We start from the raw sequence: 12,145 nt of genomic DNA, 5'->3' as shown, positions 1-12,145 counted from the left end.
CGGATTTTCCTCCCCTCCCCCAAAGTTGGGAGGGAGCGAAGGGGGGAGGGAAAGAGGAAGGGGGTGGCATTCCTGGGATTCTCTGGTTGAGGGGAAGAGAGGGAGGGCCCTACAGAGCAGAGCCAAGGAAAGAGCACCCCGCAGCACCCCCATCATCACAAAGGCCTGGGCAGAGCTGGGGTTTGAAGACTATTAGATATAAGAGATTGAACTGGTGGGTTCCAGGCTACTGGTCAGACAGGAAAGGAGCCCAGAGCACTGGCCATAGGGGAGGGCCTCACAGGGCAAACTGGGAGAAGCTATTCTAGACCACTGGGCAGGCTCACAGTTACTGGGCGGACTGGGAAAGCCCAACCCAAGCCACTGATTAGACTGGGGTTCACTGGTTATTCTGCAGGAGGCTCATTCACACCACTGATCAGGCTGGGGGCCACTGGTTGTACTGGGAGAGGCCAGTGCAGGTCACTGGTTAGACAGGGTTCAGCTGGGTAAAATCAACCAGGCAAGGACAAGCCACTGGCCATAGTGGGAAGGAGTCTCCAAGGCCCCTGGTCAGAATGAGGGGGAGAAGGTCTCAGCTCGGGACACTGGCCGGACTGGTTGGTCAGGCCACCCGCCGCGGGCGCTGGTCAGCCTGAGCTGCCAGTCCAGGGCTCGAGGGCAGAGGGAGCCCGCTCCAGGCGGAGCGCTGGGAGGTCGGCTCCGGGCAGTGGGAGGTCCTGGCCGGGCGCCCGGGTTTGGGGTGACGAGGGGGGCCGGGCGGGCGGGGCGGGGCGGGGCTGCCGGGGGCGGGGCCTCCTCTCTCCCCGCCCGGGGCCGCCGGGGCCGCCGAGCCGCAGCCCGGGCTGAGTCGCCGCCGCCGCCGCCGCCACCGCCGGGAACATGGAGCCCCCGGACGCGCGGGTCGGGGCGCGCGGGGCCCCGCGGCTGCTGGCGCTCGTGCTCCTGCTGGGGGCGCACGCAGGTACGGAGAGCGGGGCGCGACTGGGGGCGGCCCCTGGGGACCCCGGGAAGGGAAGGGGGAGGGGGTTCTCACCGCCCCCAGGAAGCCAATCCTGGGGAGCCCAGGGAGGAGGGATATGGGAACGTCCGGGGCACCCCTCCCCGTGAGAGACCTGTGGACAGCCAGGCAGAGTTGCTGGGGATACCACAGCAGTGGATTAGAGACCACCTGAGAAGTCAGAGCCCGCTCCCCACTCGGGACCCAGGAGTGCGAGCCCCAGCCCCTCCTCCCTCAGACCCCAGAATCCAGGCCCCCGGCCCCTCCTCCCTCAGACCCAGGGGTCCAGGCCTCCAGGGACTGGAGTGGCTTCCCCCAGGACACAGGAGACCGAAACCTCGGGGCTCCCCCCATGGAAGATTCTCAAATTTTGAGAGGATCAGGGACCCTCAGGCCAGAAGCCAGAGCGTCCCCTGCATTTGAGGGTTTACCCCATCTAGATGCAGAGCCCAGACTCTGAGGAACCTGCCTCCCTCAGGAAAGGGCTGGAGCGCTGGCCCTGGGCAGTGGCAGTGGAACAAAGTGTTTCCGAGTGACAGTGCGCCCTTCCTGGGGCCCCAGATAAACCCACACACCTGCGAGGTGGTGGGAGGGGAGGAGCCCTGAGGGGCTGGCAGCAGGGGGCCGGAGAGATGAGAGAGACTGGGGAAGAGAGGGGAGATCTCTCCGTGTGTCTTTGCCGCCTGCTGCTCAGACTCAGCCCCAGGCACCAGCCTGGCCCCACGCCCCCTCCCCTGGGACAAGCCTGGGCCAGAGGTGGGTGCCTGGGAATCCAGGCCCCTGGTACAAGCATGGCAAATAGTGGCTCCCCAGGGGAAGGGCTGGGCCAGGCTGGGCGGGGAAGGGAAGGGAGCTTCTGAGAACTGAGAGCTGATGCCCAGAGGGTGAGAGAGCGTGGTTTCTCCATGAGAACAGCTCTATCTGCCAGGATCCTGGGACCGAGTCAGGCCCAGCCGCCAATTCCCCCAGGACCCAGGAGCCTAGGCTTCCAGCTCCCTTCTCCTTCAGGACACAGTATCTGGGGCCTCCACCCTATCCTGTTCTGGGGTGACGCACCTTACCCCCTTCCCTCCTCTATCAAAGAGGCAGAAGGGCCAACGGGGCGGGTAGGGGGCTCTGGCGCCAGGTCGGGCAGGTCTGAGCCAGCCTGTCCCTCCCACATTCCTGAAACCTGCCCAGCCCTGTCCCCCCTCACCACCCCCACACACTCATCCCACCTCAGCTCCAGGCCCAGCCGCAGCCCACACCCCAGCCCAGCCCCTAACTCATGAGGGGGAGACCCAGGGGCCCAGAGAGATGGAGACTGAGAGTGATGGGCTGAGAGAGACACAGAGAGAGGCAGAGAGTGTGGGACTAAGAGATGGAGACCCACACGCAGGGTGAGAGACACACACACAGAGATGGCACCCAGGATGGACGAGAGAGACATTTATCCTACGTCACCCTGCCAGGCCCTGCCCAGGGTGCTGGAGGCAAACGGATGAGCCGGCCCTGGCCCTGCCCTGGAAGGGTGTTTGGTCTACTGGGGAAAGCAAGGACAGGTGCAATTTTACCCCAGGAGGATGGAATGGAGGCCACCAGGCCCTGTGTGGCCCAAGGGAGGAGCCCTTAGTTCTGCAAGTGAAGGGAGCAATGGAGAGAACTGCTGATGGGAGCTGAAGCCAGAGATGCAGAGATGAGAGATGGAGGGAGACAGGAGCTGAGCCTGAGGGAGGAGGGGCTGGGGGCCCGGACCCCCGGGTCTGAGGGAGGAGGAGGCTGGGGGCCCGGACCCCCGGGTCTGAGGGAGGAGGAGGCTGAGGGCCCGGACCCCCGGGTCTGAGGGAGGAGGAGGCTGGGGGCCCGGACCCCCGGGTCTGAGGGAGGAGGAGGCTGGGGGCCCGGACCCCCGGGTCCTGGGGAAGGCGGGGCTCTATCTGGAGGGCTGTCCCTATTGGTGGCAGTGAGAGCTCAGTTGCCCTCCCGCAGGTGTGGAGGCTGAGGTGCATGGGTCTGTGCCCTCCCTGGTGGAGGTAATGCGAGGGAAGTCAGCCACCCTGAACTGCACCGCGTTGGGGATGCACGACCATTTTGCGCTGGAATGGTTCCTGGTGAGTGCTGCGGGCTGGGGCCGGGGGTGGTGGAAGGGGCCCTGGGAGCAGGGTGCAGCGGGGCCACAAACATCTATTCCCTCGTCAGAGCCTGAAGGACCCTAAGAGCTCTGCAATCTGCCTTTCCATTTGACAGATGGGGAAACTGAGGCCCAGCAAAGGGAAGGGACTCTCCAGGGTTCCCTGGTGTCCGGGCACAGCTGAGACTAGAATGAAGAATTCCCTCTTCAGAGGGCTGGCTCTTCAGAGAGAACATTCAGAGACAGACACCAAGAAAGCAAGAGACCCAGGGGTCGGGACTAAAGAGAGAGACAGAGAAGAAGAGAAAATAAGAGGCAGAGAGAGACAGGGTGGGAGAGGGAGGCGGAGAGAGAGGAAGAGAGATGGGGACAGAGTGAGATGGAGAGAGAGGGAGATGACAACAGATAGGGCACAGGGATAGGAGGGTGTGGAGAGGGGGACAGAGGGACCAGAGACAGGTAACAAGAGGAAAAGAGACAGACCCACAGAGCAGCAGAAAGAAAGGAGCATGAGAGAGACAGAGACACGGAGGAGGGTGGGCTGGGCAGCTCCGAGCTGAGGCCCTCCCCGCCGGCAGGCCGACCGCTCCGGGGCCCGCCACCGCCTGGCCTCGGCCGAGCTGCAGGGCTCTGAGCTCCAGGTCAGGATGCACGACTCCCGGGGCCGCAGCCCCCCATACCAGCTGGACTCCCAGGGGCGCCTGGTGCTGGCCGACGCCCAGGTGGGCGACGAGCGGGACTATGTGTGCGTGGTGCAGGCGGGGGCAGCGGACACCGCCGAGGCCACCACCCAGCTCCGAGTGTTCGGTGAGTGTCCAAGGGCACCCCTGGAAGGGGCGGGCAGGAGACAGCCCGGGGAAGGGGCTCCTGACAGTAACGTCTCCCCGACAGCAAAACCAGAGGCCACCGAGGTTTCCCCCAACAAAGGGATTCTATCTGTGATGGATGACTCTGCCCAGGAGGTACCTTGGGATGGGCCTTGATTCCAGGGTCTTGGGGAAGGCGGGAGCTGGGGGGCCCATAAGCCTGGATCCTAAGGTTGGAGGGGCCTGGACTCCTGCATCCTGGGGAGGAGGGGGCTGCGGGGCCCAGGATCCTGGATCCTAAGGCTGGAGGGGGCTGGGGGCCTGGACTGCTGCATCCTGGGGGAGGAGGGGCTGGGGGCCTGGACTCCTCTATCCTGGGGGAGGAGAGGCCTGGGGGGCCTAGAATCTGGGAGCCTAAGGTTGGAGGGGCCTGGACTCCTGCATCCTGGGGAGGAGGGCGCTGGGGGCCTGGGTTTCTCCGTCTGAGGAGGGGCCCGGAGGTGTGGACATCTGGGTCCTTGGGGAGCAGAGGGCTGGGAGCCCAGACTCCTGTATCTGAGTGGGGAGAACTTCTGAGGGAGGCAGGGACCCAGATTTCAGAGTCCTGGCTCAGAGCCCAGGGCCACGCCCGTTTCGCCTCAGATCGCCACCTGCAACAGCCCCAACGGGAACCCGGCCCCCCAGATCACGTGGTATCGGAACGGGCAGCTCCTGGAGGTGCCCCTGGAGGTGAACTCAGGTGAGCGGCGCAGGAGCCTGGCCAGACGGGGGGCGGGGTGGGCTGGTGGCCCGGCCCCTGACGGCCTCCTCCGTCTCCCCCAGAGGGCTACATGACCACCCGTACCGTGCGGGAGGCCTCGGGCCTGCTGTCCCTCACCAGCACCCTCTACCTGCGGCTCCGCAAGGCCGACCGGGACGCCAGCTTCCACTGCTCCGTGAGCCACCGCCTGCCCGCCGGCCGGCAGGGCCGCCTGGACAGCCCTGTCTTCCGCCTCACCCTGCACTGTGAGTCCCCGCCGGCCCTGACCTCCCCGCCCCCCACTCCACGCCTCCCTGAGGCCCGGCCCTCCCCTCTGGCCCTCACGCTGAAATGTGTCTGACCTCTGACCTCTGACCTCAAATAGTAGCACAAGCCCCATCCTATGTCTGACCCCCGTAGCACCCTGAACCCCATGGAGTTTCATGACTAAACATCATGAAACATCCCACCCTCTCACACTGAATTGGGTCCCCAAATCTCACACTGGCCTGTCACCCACACTGATCTCTGACCCTTGACCTGTACTCTCAGTTTATCTCAATCCTGCCCTCTGGTCCCTGATCTCAGAATAAGAGTGAACCTGAACCTTGAAAGATGTGACCTCTCCCCTTTGACCGACCGTGGTCGGTGGCGCTGGCCTCTCTCCCTTAATCCGGCCCCGCCTTTTACCCTTGACCTGACCTACCCTGGACCCTGATGGTGAGTCTGCCCTGACCCGCCCCCGCCCTTTCTCTTAGATCCCACGGAGCACGTGCAGTTCTGGGTGGGCAGTCCAGCCACCACGGAGGGCTGGGTCCGCGAGGGTGACTCTGTCCAGCTGTTCTGCCGGGGGGACGGCAGCCCCAGCCCGGAGTACACCTTCTTCCGCCTCCAGGTGACCCAGCCATTATTCCTCTGGAGCCCTGGGCCCTGACCTCTGGGAGGTGCTGACCTGCCCCAGCTTCTAACCTTTCATCTGGGGGCGCCTGGCTTAGCTGACTGGTGACCCGGGAGCTCACGTGACCTCTGACCCCTGCCTTGAGAGGGTCCTGACTTGGGTGACCCCGGGCCGAGCAGGGCCTCTGCCCCTCCCTGGAGTGGGCTGTGACTTCGTGTGACGCTAACTGGGTGGCCCCCGACCTAGCATGACCCCCCGGGACCAGAGCGGCTCCTGAGTGGGAACCTCATCCCTGGTCACCCAGGCCGAGCAGGAGGACGTGCTGAAAACAGATCTCCAGGGCAACTTGACCCTGGAGGGGGTGCAGCGGGCCCAGAGCGGGACCTACGGCTGCAGGGTGGAAGACTACGACGCCGCCGAGGACGCCGAGCTCTCGCAAACGCTGGAGCTGCGCGTGGCCTGTGAGACCCCTGGGAGAACGGAGGGGCCCGGGCACCAGCCACACCCTCGTTCCCCACAGCCACGTCTGTGCTTCAGATGCCCCCCTCCCGCTGGTCCCTGCCCCAGCCCCCTCCACCCTCCCAGCCAGAGAGCTCTTTCCAGCGCAGAAAGCTGACCTCCCCCTGCTCAGAACCTTCCATGGCTCCCCAGTGCCCTCCAGAGAAAGCCTAACCACAGCCTTCAAGGCCCACCTGGCCCGCCTCACCTTCGGCTGATCCTTCTCCTCACTATACGTTCTCCTCGTCGCACCCCAAGCTCCTCTCCTCATTCCTGTGATAACTCCCTAGCCTCTCTCCCATCCGTTTCTAACCAACCTCTTCGGTCCCAGTTTGCTAAGACGCTGCCTCGCTGCGTAAAGGCTGTGTTCCTCCTCAGTGCTCCTTACACCTCCCTTCCTGGCTGACCCTGTGCCTGATGTTGGGGACACATCTGTGAACCAGACAGCCCAGTCCCCGCCTTCACAGAGCTCCCTGTCCAGTAGGCGAGACAGATGCTACACAAGACCCTCTGAGGAGCGATCCTGCGTCGACAGGGACTAAGGCAGAGGATAGGGAGATGGCCGGGCGGGCGAGCGGGGGTTATTTTAGACCGGGGAGGCAGACTCGGACTCCTTGGTCTGCAGGCAGGAAGTTTATGGGGAGTGCCTTGGGATCCTCAGCCCTGGGGGGCGGGGAGGTGAAGGAAGCAGGATGGGGTGGAGACAAGTTGGGCCACAGTCTGCAGAAGGCCTCCGTCAGCTCCAAGGGCACTAGAAAGCTGGGATCTCCCCACCTCACCCAGTCATTGGAGGTTGGGCTGCCTGAGGAAGGGGGCATGACCTTGAGCGAGGGGCTCTGGCAGCTGAGGCAGTTCCCGGAGAGGGCCAACAGCTGAGGGCTGACAGCTGAAATCCTTCTCAACAGCTGGGGGCGTAAATCCTTCAGTGCTGAAGGGGAAATCTGAGCATCTGCCCTAGGGGTCAGAGAGGCCTCTCAGGGAAGGGGAGATTTGAGTAGGAAACCACAGAATGGAATCAGAAACACAAAGAGCCAGGCGAAGGGCTTTCCAGGCAGAGGAGCAGCAAGTGCAAAGGCCCTGAGGCAGGACCCGACGTGGCACATGAGAGAAAAACAGCAAGAGAATGGGGTAGCTGGAGCTCAGGGGACAAGGAGGGTGGGGTGGGAGATGAGGTTGAAGAAGTAGGCAGGGGCCAGACCGGGCAGGATATTTTGGCTTTGGCAAAGAGTTTGGCTTTATGCCAAGGGTCCTGGGAACCACTGCAGGATTTTAAGCAGAGGGAAGGGCTGATCAGTGTGTGTTTTAAAAGCATCCCTCTCAGGGCCGGCCCCGTGGCCGGCCCCGTGGCTTAGCAGTTAAGTGCGCATGCTCCGCTACTGGTGGCTGGGGTTCGATCCCGGGCGCGCACCGACGCACCGCTTCTCCGGCCATGCTGAGGCCGCGTCCCACGTACAGCAACTAGAAGGATGTGCAGCTATGACATACAACTATCTACTTGGGCTTTGGGGGAAAAAAATAAATAAAATTAAAAGCATCCCTCTGGGTGCTCAGCAGAGGCTGGACTGGAGGGGACCAGAGTCCTGCCCCTCAGGGAGACCAGCGAGGAGGTGACTGCAGTGGTGAAGGCAGCCACACCCCGGGCTCAGAGATGGAGAGCAGTGGGAGGACCCATTTGGGGGGCAGAGCAGATAAAGGCTTGATGAAAGGGTGGAGAGCAGGGAGGAGGGGGCCCTGGTTTGGGTGGTAAGTCAGAGAAGGAACACCTCACACCCCCAAGGTCATCCATTAACCTTGGGCCCGGATGCCAGCTCTGGGGAAAAGTGGTCGAGGTGGGCGTGTGTTTCGGGGTTAGGCTCTTAGATTTGGGGTCCAGATTTGGCCTGGATGGGAGAGTGGAGGGTCTGTGGAGATGGAGAGCGAGGAGGAGACCTCGGCATCCTCTGCTTGCAATCATCCATTCACGTCTGCACCCCCAGCAGCCCTGGGGAGCCCCTAACCGGGTGGGTGAGGGTCCGAGGAAGGTGACAGTCTGTTCCCCGCTCCAGATCTGGACCCCCTCGAGCTCAGCACTGGCGAGGAGCTTCTCGTATTCCTGAATAGCAGCGCCGCCGTGAACTGCTCCGTCCAAGGCCTGCCCACCCCTGCCCTACGCTGGACCAAGGTGGGAGACAGGAGCCCTCAGCCCTGGGATGCCCTCCCTTCTGTCGCCCCCTACCCTTCTCTCATGGCCAGCCTGGCCTTCACTTTCTCTCCGCCCCCAGGACTCCATTCCGCTGGGGGATGGCCCCACGCTCTCACTCAGCAAAATCACCTTTGATTCTGCTGGCACCTACTTGTGTGAGGCCTCCATGCCCAGGGTCCCCCTCCTCAGCCGCACCCGGAGCTTCAAGCTGCTCGTCCAAGGTTCGGGGGCAGGGCAGGCTTGGAGGGGCATGGGGGGTGGCCAGGACAGGGGGACGGTCCATGGCTGGTCCCTCTGTCTCCCCCTCTATTCCTCTCCACTCTCTCTCTCCTCTTTCTGTCTCCCTCACTCTATTTTCACGCCACTGCCCACAGGGCGACCAGAGGTGAGGCCAGAGGAGACTCAGCCCCAGGGAGAGGGCAGCTGGAGGGAAGGAGACGAAGTCAGGCTGATCTGCTTTGCCCGCGGCTACCCAGAGCCCAAACTCAGCTGGAGCCAGTTGGGCGGCAGTGTAAGGGACCCCCCATCTCCACCCTGAACCCTGTGGGAGAGACCCACACCCCTCGGGGGACCGTGCTCCCTCACTGATCTGAGCACTGTGTCCCCCCACTTCCTGGGGGACTGGACATCTTCACCTCTGCCCTCACCCCCAGCCCTTGATCCCATGGGCCCGGCCTGACCCGAGCCTCCACAGCCAGCAGAGCCGGCCCCCGGAGGGCAGGGCTGGGTGAGCAGCTCCCTGACCCTGAAGGTGACCAGTGCCCTGAGCCGAGACGGCGTCTCCTGTGAGGCCTCCAACGCCCACGGGAACGCTCGGCACGTCTTCCATTTTGGTGCTGGTGAGTAACCACGGTGGGGGTCGGGAGCGGGGCGTGGGGCACACAGAGCGCCGCTGGCTGACCTCCTCCTCCTCCTCCGTCCTGTCCCTGCAGTGGCCCCCCAGACCGCCCAGGCCGGAGTGGCCGTCATGGCCGTGGCCGTCAGCGTGGGCCTCCTGCTTCTCGTCGTTGCTGCCTTCTACTGCATGAGACGCAAGGGCCGCTCCGGCTGCTGCCAGCGGGGGGAGAAGGGGGCTCCGTGAGTGGCCTGCGACCTCGGACTTGACCTCTGTAACCAAGCCCATCCCTGTGTCCGACTCTGACCAACCTCAACCCCAAACCCAGCCTGTGACCAACCTCAGCTGCACCTTATTGTCAACCCCAAGCCCAACCACTTCCCCAACCCAACCCCATCACCAAAGGAAATGCAGTCTCGTTTCCAACCTCAGACTAATCCATGACCCCCCCCAATCCTCATCCCACTTCAGCCCCGCCCAGCCCATAACCATCCCACAAGCCACCCCCAAGCCCAACTCAGCCCCGATCTCATCCTCATCCCCAACCCTACCCCCATCCCCAACCCCAACCTCAATCCATAACCATCCTCAAACCCGTCCCCTTCTAACCTCCTCTCCAACCCGACCCTACCCCTGTCCCCAACCCCAACCTCAATCCATAACCATCCTCAAACCCGTCGCCTTCTAACCTCCTCTCCAACCCGACCATATCCCGTCCCCCAACCCCAGCCTCAATCCATAACCATCCTCAAACCCGTCCCCGTCTAACCTCCTCTCCAACCCGACCATATCCCCGTCCCCAACCCCAACGTAACCATCCCCATCTCCAACCCCGACCACACCCCTAACCTCACCCTGAACTCCAACCTCTCCCCAGCCCCATCCCCAACTCCGACCCATAACCAGCACCAAACCCAGCTTCAACACATCCCCATCCCGAGGCCCCTCCAACCCCATCTCATTCCTGTTCCTAACTCCAAACCGGCCCCCATCTAACCTCATCTCCAGCCCCAACCACCCTCAACTCCAATCCATAGCCACCCCCAGACGCATCCTCAAAACCAACCCCATCTATGTTACCACCTCCAACTCCAACAGCGTCTTCTACCCTAGCCCCACCCCATCCCTAACCCCAATGCCGTTACCACCCCTCCTCATCCCCAGCCCATTCCCATGCATCCTGGAGGTCCGTCCCCATCCAACACAACCCCATCCCCAGTTCCTTCCCCGCCAGGACCCCTTCCAACAGGCTGCGTCCTCTCCCCAGGCCGCCTGGGGAGCCAGAGCTGAGCCACTCAGGGTCTGAGCGGCCGGAGCAGACGGGCCTTCTCATGAGAGGCGCCTCTGGGGGAGCCAGGCGCAGCAGTGGTGGCTTTGGAGATGAGGTGGGTGAGGGCCTGGGCACCTGGGGAGAGGGGACCTGCTGGTGGTGGCACAGGCTGACCTCTCCGTCTTCCCCCAGTGCTAAGCCTGAGAACCTCCGTGAGGCAGTCCCTGGACCTGACCTGGAGTTAGCCACGGGCATCAGAGAACCAGCCCTGCTCACGCCCCCGCCTGCCCCGCCTGCCTGGCCTTCCTTCTTGGGCCCTCCCTTCCTTCCTCTGCAGGCTGGGCAGGGACCTACCGCGCGCTGGCTCCACTGCTGCTGAGAGGGAGGGGGGTCGGGTGGGTGGGAGGGGAACCTTCCTCCAGGGAGTGTGACTCTCCCAGGCCCCAGAATAGCCCCTGGACTGAAGCCCAGGGCCCAGCCCGGGACGAGGCTCCAAGGGTCGGCTGGCCGGGGCTATTTTTACCTCCTGCCTCCATTGCTGGTCCCCCCACCTGACGTCCTGCTGCGTAGTCTGACACTGGATCCCCGCCCCCGCCCCCACCCCATCATCTGTGGACACTGGAGTCTGGAATAAATGCTGTCTGTCACGTGGACACCATCCTGTGGCCAGAGTGTCCTCGGGGGATCAGAGGGGAAGGGGCGCAGGTGATGCTCTTCTCCAGCTGCCCCTCCCACCCCTTGCAGGACCCAGGAGACCTCTGATGTCATGGAGAAAGAAATGAGAGAGAGAGAGAGCACAGGGTGATTCAGCTGGCCAGGGCGGGCAGGAGAGAGATGCCAGGGGTCCAGAAGGCACGGAGCCTGGCCCCTGAGGACCAGGGCCTGCTTGGGGGGGTAGGGTGCTGTCCCCTTAAGTAAAAGTTCCCAGTCTCTCTTGCCAGAGCCCCCAGGGAATTGGAGCTGCCAGAGGACAAGTTCTCTGGATCCCTAGTGTGCATGGAATTAGGGATGGAGCCACCTCTGGGGATGGACGCACGGCTCCTGCAGCTGAGGACTCCCTGGGGAAGGAGGGGTGGCTTGGCGGACCCCAGATGAAGGGGCCTGGGGCAGAGAGGAGACAGCAGAGACCGTGAGGGCAGCTAGAAGACTTACTGAGGCAGAGGAAGAGGGATTGGAGAGAGGGATGGAAAGACTTAGGGGGAGGAAGGAGGGATGGACTGGGGAAGCTCAGAGATGAGAGAGAGCCCTCTAGGAGACAGACAGAGACAGAGAGAGACAGATTTGGGGAGAGAGAGGCAGAGACAGACAGACAAAGACAGAAACCCAGAGAAAGAACTGAGATTCAGAGAGAATTACAGTTAGAAAGGGAGGGAAAAGGGGCTGGCCCCGTGGCATAGCGGTTAAGTGCACGCGCTCCGCTGCTGGCGGCTCGGGTTCGGATCCCGGGCACACACTAATGCACCGCTTGTCAGGCCATGCTGTGGCGGCGTCCCACATAAAGTGGAGGAAGATGGGCACGGATGTTAGCTCAGGACCAGTCTTCCTCAGCAAAAAAAAAAAAAAAAAAAAAGGATTGGCATGGATGTTAGCTCAGGGCTGATCTTCCTCACAAAGAAAAAGGGGGAGAGGAAAAAATGTTACAGGCAGCTCAGGAGCAGTGGGAGGTGGGGATGTGAGACCTTGGCCAAGTGACGTCACCTCCCCAAGCCCATCAAATGGAGAGAAGTCATACTTGGCACGTGGAGGGCTGCTGTGAGGAGTGGGCACCACCATCCCCGTGCGATGCAGGCGCGTGCAGAGGTCTCTG

The 12,145-nt window shown here is 63.0% G+C and overlaps 1 protein-coding gene across 3 annotated transcripts; it reads left to right on the top strand.

The window, feature by feature from the left end:
* Window positions 1-821: 821 nt before the first annotated feature.
* On the top strand, window positions 822-10,728 carry BCAM (basal cell adhesion molecule (Lutheran blood group)). 3 transcript variants are annotated; one of them, XM_087421587.1, is made up of 15 exons: window positions 822-964; window positions 2,969-3,090; window positions 3,689-3,917; window positions 4,002-4,072; window positions 4,559-4,655; window positions 4,739-4,921; window positions 5,414-5,550; window positions 5,858-6,014; window positions 8,097-8,212; window positions 8,313-8,454; window positions 8,608-8,744; window positions 8,928-9,072; window positions 9,166-9,310; window positions 10,336-10,453; window positions 10,531-10,728. In XM_087421587.1, the coding sequence occupies exons 1-15, from the start codon at window positions 883-885 to the stop codon at window positions 10,534-10,536; spliced, it is 1,887 nt and encodes a 628-aa protein (XP_087277713.1). In that variant the 5' UTR covers window positions 822-882; the 3' UTR covers window positions 10,537-10,728. The 3 variants fall into 3 exon arrangements, with proteins under 3 accessions (XP_087277713.1, XP_087277714.1, XP_087277711.1); XM_087421585.1 differs by lacking the exon at window positions 822-964 and adding an exon at window positions 2,202-2,541; XM_087421588.1 differs by lacking the exons at window positions 10,336-10,453; window positions 10,531-10,728 and having other exon boundaries at window positions 9,166-9,314.
* Window positions 10,729-12,145: the final 1,417 nt, after the last annotated feature.

The sequence above is a fragment of the Ceratotherium simum genome, chromosome 33, assembly GCF_057802395.1.
Source record: "Ceratotherium simum simum isolate JZ-2026a chromosome 33, ASM5780239v1, whole genome shotgun sequence".
Lineage (NCBI taxonomy): Eukaryota > Metazoa > Chordata > Mammalia > Perissodactyla > Rhinocerotidae > Ceratotherium > Ceratotherium simum.
Note: the sequence above shows the minus strand (reverse complement) of the source record. Positions and strands in the feature narration are given on the sequence as shown.